General features: G+C 44.9%; 1 protein-coding gene across 1 annotated transcript in view; it reads right to left on the bottom strand.

Annotated features, from left to right (window-relative positions):
• The window catches only part of SLC17A5 (solute carrier family 17 member 5), a 47,911-nt gene extending 39,163 nt beyond the window's left edge, over positions 1-8,748 (bottom strand). The window contains exon 1 of the mRNA XM_044289072.1: positions 8,430-8,748. Coding sequence (XP_044145007.1) covers positions 8,430-8,529 — 100 coding nt within the window. The 5' untranslated portion in view covers positions 8,530-8,748. The remainder of the gene's footprint in view (positions 1-8,429) is intronic.
• Positions 8,749-9,009: the final 261 nt, after the last annotated feature.

A 9,009-nucleotide genomic window follows, 5' to 3' on the forward strand; every position in this document is an offset into this window, starting at 1 on the left:
TTCCCTGTCTGGGCCTGGACATTTATACTAGGGGCTCCCTATCTCCCTCTAATGTCTGGGATGTCTAACTACACACAACTAGGCCTGATAAACATGAACAGGGAAATATACCAATGCAAAACATATTGAAAATACATTACAATGCATAGATTAATACAATATCACTGTCCCTTGTGAGTAGAAGTAACACGCTACCCAATTGACCCTTGTGTAGTGCCCACTCCTACCTAGTGGGACACTACACATATAACACAAGTCACCTTGCCAGGACTGTGAGCATCACAATTGTCCAAGATCCTAGCTCGAAGATCAAATTTTATTTTGGTGCAGGGAGGGTTTTTAGGAGCTGGACCCTCCAGGGAACCTTGCTTTATAGAAAGGCTTGTCCATTGTGTAGCTATGGAATCTGCTCTGGTGTACTGCATGTGATTTTCAATGCCATCTTATGGACATTGAGGTAAAAGATTGTACTGTAGCAAGCAAAAGCTCAAAATATTATTTCAGGCACCTAAGTCCCCAACATGCCTGATAATTTAATTTGTACTGTAAATGAAAGAAAATAAACTCCTCTTCTTTCCCCCAAAACTTGATGTAAACTCCTTCTCCAAACTTTTATAATTCTGGTGGTTACGAAAGAGCTACAGACTGGCTACATACTATTCCTCTGACTACGGATGTTTTCCACCTATTCCAGCAGAAGTATGATCTGAATACACTTCTTCCTGCTGGAACAAACTGTATTTGCCATGGATTGCTTACTCATTAAAACCTTTTTACGCAAGAGAACACTTTGCTCCATGTTCTTAAAGGCCTGCTGCCATCGAGGTGGTGATGTAATCTATGAAGATATTCAGTAGAGATGACATATTTCAGATATGTTTTTGAGTATGGATTTGACTGTAAACAGCCATCATTAAAGGAGTATGTGAGTGGGGGGGGGGGGAATGAATGTTAAATGGGCACTTTTGAACTGGTTAATGATAATGCATAGGAGGATAATAATGGTCCGATTTCTTGGCCAGTTTTCTGGATGAGACACATATACATTGCATTCGGAAGGACTATAGACCCTTCCGCTTTTTTCACATTTTTGTTATGTTGGCCTTGTGCAAATTGAAACAAAACAAAAACATGTTTTAAACAGAACTTTAGAATTTATTAAAAAGGAAAAACCTAAATTTCACCCTGGGTTCACACCTGAGCGTTCTGAAAGGAGCGCTCTGTATGCGCGATTGTACCGGCGTTTGCAATCGCGCATACAGAGACAAGTGAATGCCCATTGTCGCGCGTTCCCGAAAGTCTATGTACGGGAACGCGCGACAAGACGCCCCAAAGAAGCTCAAGAACTTTTTTGAGTGTAGGGCGTTTTACAGCGCGTTCAAACGCGCTGTAAAACGCTCAAGTGTGAACCAGGGCCTTAGGGAAGCATTGGTTTTCATGTGTTGAGCGTTTTACAGCGCGTTTGAACGCACTGTAAAACGCTCAGGTGTGAATACAGTGTGACATGGACATAATAGTATTCAGGCCCATTGCCATGACTAGGAATGCCCGAATCAACTTCGGATGAAACTTGGAACCGAACCCGAGTTCAGGAAATGTTTTTTTTTTTTTTTAACCGTACAAAACATCTGAGCCAATACATTCTAATACTGTACAGAGCGCTTGCTACATACAGTATTGAAACAAAGTTTTATGCAAATAGACTTCGGATGTTTCATCTGAAGTCGATTCACTTATCCCTAGCCATGACATTTGAAATTTGGCTCTGGGGGGCCTCCCATTTCTCTGGATCATCTTTGAGATGTTTATACACTGAGTGGAGTCCACCCCTGGTAAATTCAGTTGATTGGACATGATTTTGAAAGGTACACCCCTGTCTATATAAAGGTCTGACAGCTGACAATCCATATTGGAGCAAAGCCATGAGGAAGAAAGAACTGCCTGTAGAGTTTAGAGACGGGATTGTGTGGAGGCACGGATTTGGAGAAGGGTATAAAAACTTCTGCTGCACAGAAAGTTCTTTAGGGGTTTTCCGAGATTTTGACACTGATGATCTATACTCAGGATATGTCATCAGTATCTAGTCGGTGAGGGTCCGACACCTGGGACCCCCACCAATCAGCTGTTTGAGAAGACACCGGCGGTCCTGTAAGCGCTGCGGCCTTCTCGGTGCTCACTAAGCACAGCGTTGTACACTGTATAGTGGCTGTGCTTGGCATAGAACTCAGCCCCATTAAAGAGACACCTGGGACCCCTGCCGATCAGCTGTTTGAGAAGGCAACAGTGCTTGCAGTAGCACCGCTGCCTTCTTTCAGCTTTTCCTAGGCCAGTGATGACACACTCATTGGTTCCGTGGCCTAGGCGCAGCACAGTCTCATTAAAGTGAATGGGGCTGAGCGCGATACCATTATACATTGTACAGCTCACAGGAGCGCCGATGCCTCTCAGACAGCTTATCAGCAGGGTTCCCGGGTGTCAGACCCCCACTGATCAGATACTGAACTATCCTGGGGGAAAGCTGAATTCAGCAAAGTAGCCTGACTTGAACTCAATCGAACATATCTAGAGAGACCTCAAAATGGCTGTCTACCAACGGTCCTCATCCAATCTGACAGGACTTGAAAAGATCTGCAGAAAATCTCCAAATCCAGGGGTGAAACCTCGTGGCATCATACCCAAGAGACTGGAGGCTGTAATCGCTGCCAAAAGGTGCTTCAACTAAGCCCTGAGTAAAGGGTCTGAACACTTATGTCAATGCAAGATTTTAGTTTTTCCTTTTCAATAAATTAGCAAAGATTTCAAACATTCTGTTTTCACTTGGTCATTATGGGGTATTGAGCGCAGAACGAGGGGGAATTTATTTTTATTTAAGCACAAGGCCGCAACAAAACAAAATGTGAAAGGATCTGAAGACTTTATACGCAGTGGGCAGTATGTCAAATGTACTTGACATAAAAATATGCCAATGTGTTTTGAAACCCCCACAATATGGTTTAAAGAGGAAATAAAATAACATAGGACACCTTAGTACACAGCATTGTTCCATTCAATGTACGACAACTGCCGCTTACCATCCTCCTTTTCAATGAGGCATGCGTCTACACTTTTTGATCTTGTTCTGACAAGGGTAATTGTCGCAGTAAGTTGACAATTTATTCATATACGTCTATGAGGAATAACAGAGGAATCACACAAAGCAGAGCTCTAAAAAAAGATGCCCCAGCATTGGTTCCTCATGGAGAGTACATGTAGTTACTAAAACATATCCTGGCATTTGTGCTAAACTTTGCCACATCTCCTTGTAAACAAATTGATGAAACAAATAAGGGAAAAAAGACTATTCCACTGCGTCCTGCCAACCCTTGGAAAGTGTTAACCCTGAAAGTGCATCATTTAGCACCAAAATTTTGTTGCAGAGTAAGTCAACGAATAGGCGATATAACGTCATAGAAAAGTGTCTATCCCTGCACCAGCCTAAGCCCCTGTGATAAATCTGCTGCAGGTCTAGACAGCCCATCTAAAGGCTATTTCACATGGGTCGGAGATCGGAGAAATTATCAGGAAACAGAATTGTATGAATGCTTGCTCCTGATAATTGCCCTTTGTAAATGTGTGGCTGATGAACAAGCAAACATTCATTCATCGAGTGATCACATCTTTTATGCAGTGCATAAAACCAAAGCTTGTCGCCCACAAATCGGCCAGTCTAGATGGCGGTGTGACTTTGTACAGAGTAGATGAGTGCTGCAATGATTAGGCAGTTATGGGGAACGTTTGAGTCATTCCCCATAACTGCCTGGGCATTGGCCCAAGTGAAAGGGCCTTAAAGGGTGTGTCCATCCATAGAGCTATACTTACCTCCGCCCTGTCACACTGTTCGGGTTCTGTGGCTCCCAGGCTGTCTTCAGTGGACTTCCGATCCCCACCTGTAGATTCCAGAATGGACTAGGTCATGTGCACCGCTGCAGCCAGTGACAAGCAGCACACCAGGTGAAGACCGCTCAGGAGCCAAAGAAACTGAACAGTGCAGCGGGGAGCAGCTCTCTTTACAGGACGCTCAGGGTGTGTCTGGGGGATAAAAAAAAAAAAAAAAAAATATATATATAAAAATCCTAGGCAACCTCTTTAACCGCCTCCGGACCGCCTAACGCAGGATCGCGTTCCGGAGGCGGCAGCCCTGCGCACAGTCACGCATATATGCGTCATCTCGCAGACGCGAGATTTCCTGTGAACGCGCGCACACAGGCGCGCGCGTTCACAGGATCGGAAGGTAAGCGAGTGGATCTCCAGCCTGCCAGCGCCGATCGTTCGCTGGCAGGCTGGAGATGCGATTTTTTTTAACCCTTAACAGGTAGATTAGACGCTGTTTTGATAACGGCATCTAATATACCTGCTACCTGGTCCTCTGGTGGTCTCTTTTGTTTGGTTCGACCACCAGAGGACACAGGTAGCTGTGTAAAGTAGCACCAAACACCACTACACTACACTACACCCCCCCTGTCACTTATTAACCCCTTATGAACCCCTGATCACCCCATATAGACTCCCTGATCACCCCCCTGTCATTGATCACCCCCCTGTAAGGCTCCATTCAGACGTCCGTATGATTTTTACGGATCCACGGATACATGGATTGGTTTCCGCAAAACACATACGGACGTCTGAATGGAGCCTTACAGGGGGGTGATCAATGACAGGGGGGTGATCACCCATATACACTCCCTGATCACCCCCTGTCATTGATCACCCCCCTGTAAGGCTCCATTCAGACGTCCGTATGTGTTTTGCGGATTCGATCCATGTATCCGTGGATCCGTAAAAATCATACGTATGTCTGAATGGAGCCTTACAGGGGGGTAATCAGGGAGTCTATATGGGTGATCACCCCCCTGTCATTGATCACCCCCCTGTAAGGCTCCATTCAGACATTTTTTTGGCCCAAGTTAGCAGAAATTGTTTTTTTTTTCTTACAAAGTCTCATATTCCACTAACTTGTGTCAAAAAATAAAATCTCACATGAACTCACCATACCCCTCACGGAATCCAAATGCGTAACATTTTTTAGACATTTATATTCCAGACTTCTTCTCACGCTTTAGGGCCCCTAAAATGCCAGGGCAGTATACATACCCCACATGTGACCCCATTTCGGAAAGAAGACACCCCAAGGTATTCCGTGAGGGGCATATTGAGTCCATGAAAGATATAATTTTTTGTCCCAAGTTAGCGGAAAGGGAGACTGAGAAAATACAAAAAAAATATCAATTTCCGCTAACTTGTACCAAAAAAAAATTTTTTTTGATGAACTCGCCATGCCCCTCATTTAAAAATCCTTGGGGTGTCTTCTTTCCAAAATGGGGTCACATGTGGGGTATTTATACTGCCCTGGCATTTTAGGGGCCCAAAAGCGTGAGAAGAAGTCTGGGATCCAAATGTCTAAAAATGCCCTCCTAAAAGGAATTTGGTTCCCCTTTGTCCACCTAGGCTGCAAAAAAGTGTCATACATCTGGTATCGCCGTACTCAGAAGTTGGGCAATGTGTTTTGGGGTGTCATTTTACATATACCCATGCTGGGTGAGATAAATATCTTGGTCAAATGCCAACTTTGTATAAAAAAAAAAAATGGGAAAAGTTGTCTTTTGCCAAGATATTTCTCTCACCCAGCATGGGTATATGTAAAATGACACCCCAAAACACATTCCCCAACTTCTCCCGAGTACGGCGATACCAGATGTGTGACACTGTTTTGCAGCCAAGGTGGGCAAAGGGGCACACATTCCAAAGAGCACCTTTCGGATTTCACCGGTCATTTTTTACAGATTTTGATTTCAAACTACTGTGCACGCATCTGGGCCCCTAAAATGCCAGGGCAGTATAACTACCCCACAAGTGACCCCATTTTGGAAAGAAGACACCCCAAGGTATTTCGTGATGGGCATAGTGAGTTCATGGAAGTTTTAATTTTTTGGTCACAAGTTAGTGGAATATGAGACTTTGTAAGAAAAAAATAAAATAAAAAAATCATCATCATTTTCCGCTAACTTGTGACAAAAAATAAAAAGTTCTATGAACTCACTATGCCCATCAGTGAATACCTTAGGGTGTCTACTTTCCGAAATGGGGTCATTTGTGGGGTGTTTGTACTGTCTGGCCATTGTAGAACCTCAGGAAACATGACAGGTGCTCAGAAAGTCAGAGCTGCTTCAAAAAGCGGAAATTCACATTTTTGTACCATAGTTTGTAAACGCTATTAGGGTCAGTTCACACCTGAGCGTTTTACAGCGCGTTCAAACGCGCTGTAAAACGCTCAACACGTGAAAACCAATGCTTCCCTATGGCCCTGGTTCATACTTGAGCGTTTTACAGCGCGTTTGAACGTGCTGTAAAACGCCCGACGCATAAACAAGTTCTTGAGCTTTTTTTGGGGCGTTTGTCGCGCGTTTTGGCCCATAGACTCATTGGACAACACTGCAGTCAATCACACAAACGCGCGTTAAACGCGCGTTTACTATTGCAAAAAATGCGCATAAAAACGCGCGACAAATACGTGCGTCTCAGAAACGCTCAGGTGTGAACCCAGGGTAACTTTTACCCAAACCATTTTTTTTTACCCAAACATTTTTTTTTTATCAAAGACATGTAGAACAATACATTTAGCGAAAAATTTATATATGGATGTAGTTTTTTTTTTGCAAAATTTTACAACTGAAAGTGAAAAATTTCATTTTTTTGCAAAAAAATTGTTAAATTTCGATTAATAACAAAAAAGTAAAAATGTCAGCAGCAATGAAATACCACCAAATGAAAGCTCTATTAGTGAGGAGAAAAGGAGGTAAAATTCATTTGGGTGGTGAGTTGCATGACCGAGCGATAAACGGTGAAAGTAGTGTAGTGCCGAAGTGTAAAAAGTGGTCTGGTCATTAAGGGGGTTTCAGCTAGGGGGGCTGAAGTGGTTAAAGGAGTTAACCAATGGAACAAATACCCCCACAATGCCCGGGCCCCTCATACACATTACACGGACCCAGTCTTGGGGGATACTAAAGAGGCTGGTCACTAGGGTTGCCACCTTTTCTTTACGCCAAACCCGAACACGTTAGCATCTTGTGGCAATTGTTTGGTGAAGTATACACTATGCACATATTTTGTAATTAAATAACATTGTAGGTAATCACAAGGTATCACAATACATATGGAGTTAATCACAACTTTCCAAATTAAGCATTTAAAAAATACAATATTTGTGCTTTGACGGACTCTTTATATAGGAAATGTTATTACCTATACAAAAGGAAATATATTGTATGTAATGAGTAAAAAGTAAACTTTTTCTCCTTATAAGGCAAGAATTTGGTTACAGGCTTCCTAGCCAATCAGGAAGCGGATGATAACCCACCTCCCGGCTTCCTGATTAGAAAGGACGTCGGCTGTATGCTCCCTTGGCGTTGCCAGTCAGAGGGACATCTCCCACCGACCGGAAGTTCCAATATCGGAGCATTTGGGCGAGTACTACTCTGTATTGGCAGCGATATTAGTATCGGTAGTTCGACACATCAATGGTGCAAATCCATTTTATTGATAGTCTTCATTGAAACAAGAGCATTTCTGGGCCTGATGAAGGGGACCCTGCACAGCCCCAAAAGCACTTGCCGATTGGACAACAACTATCAATAAAATGGATTTTGCACTAACATGAAATTTGGATGTCTGTATTGGCCGATATGTATTATTGCACATAAAAGATGCCCCCACAAAACATGTCACTGGTTACCTGTGGCATTTTTTTATGGGGGCATGTTTTATGTGCAATACTAACAAGTGCGGTGCCTGCCCCCCTTTCCTTTTTAGAAGTTCAGAGGTCCAGGTGTGTGCTGATTGCCGCGCCGGCAGTGACAGCTGATTGTCCGCTGCTGACACTTCATCGCCGGCCGCTCACGGTCTCTACCCGCCGCCGCTCACCGCCCAGTGAGCAAGTCTGCAGTTTGAAATGAATCCTGTGCCCGGGTCTGAGAAAGGCTTGTATTTGTACCAGGGCACAGGATTACAAACCCGGACTGTCCGGGTCATTCCCGTACGAGTGACAACCCTACTGGTCACCGTCGCGGTCTGCGCGCGGCAGGGATTCGGGTGCCGGGTAAAAGTATCATCCATAGGAGGGCATTTGTACTATTGGATAACCCCTTTAAGTTTACACAGGATCAGTAAGTCTGCCCCTCCGCCATATACATTAGTGTAAAGGAACCTGCTGCCAGCAGCTGTCTTCACTCTGTCCATGTGCGGAGGAGATGGTACTCCTGACCCTACAGAACATTAGGGACTCCATAGGACACCCATTTCTTGTACAGGACAGGTGGCTGTGACATGAGGAAGCACAGACCCCAGCATCAGCGACATTACTGAGGGAGGTCACATGTCCAGTCAGCTGAGCCTACCTCTGGCCGGGGGGCTGCGCTGTATGCTGCCCTGCACCACATCGTCTTCTCCTAGCAGGGGGCTCCTGTCCTCCTCACTGTCACTCCCCCACGTCCTCATGGTGCAGCTCTGCCGGCGGCTCTGTGGACATCCACAGCTCAGCCCGGGTCCCGCGCCGGAAACCCCATGTCTGAGTCAGCAGCCTGAAAACACCGGAGACTCCTCCTAGTGTCTGCTGATCCCTCCTTCCGGGCCACTTCCTCAGCAACGCGGTGAACTGGCCGTCTCCCTGGGCTGAGATAAAAGCGCTGAGTGCGCGGTACACACGGCGCATCCCCGGGTGACACACGTATAGCTATACTATAGAGGAGGAAGGTGCAGTACCGACGTGACGCGCAGGCCCTCTAGAGGCGCTGCTGTGTAATGACACCACTGGGAGCGCTGCACTGCCCTGGTCGGTCATTCCTATATGATGCGCTTTTACAGCGGAAATTATCAGCCTTGGCATCTTGGGGAAGTTTTCAGGCTGCGAATTGTGTTTATTTGAAAAAAATAAAATAAAATCTTTGGGAATCCTTCACACAGTACTTTTCTGAAAAA

The sequence above is a fragment of the Bufo gargarizans genome, chromosome 4, assembly GCF_014858855.1.
Source record: "Bufo gargarizans isolate SCDJY-AF-19 chromosome 4, ASM1485885v1, whole genome shotgun sequence".
NCBI lineage: Eukaryota > Metazoa > Chordata > Amphibia > Anura > Bufonidae > Bufo > Bufo gargarizans.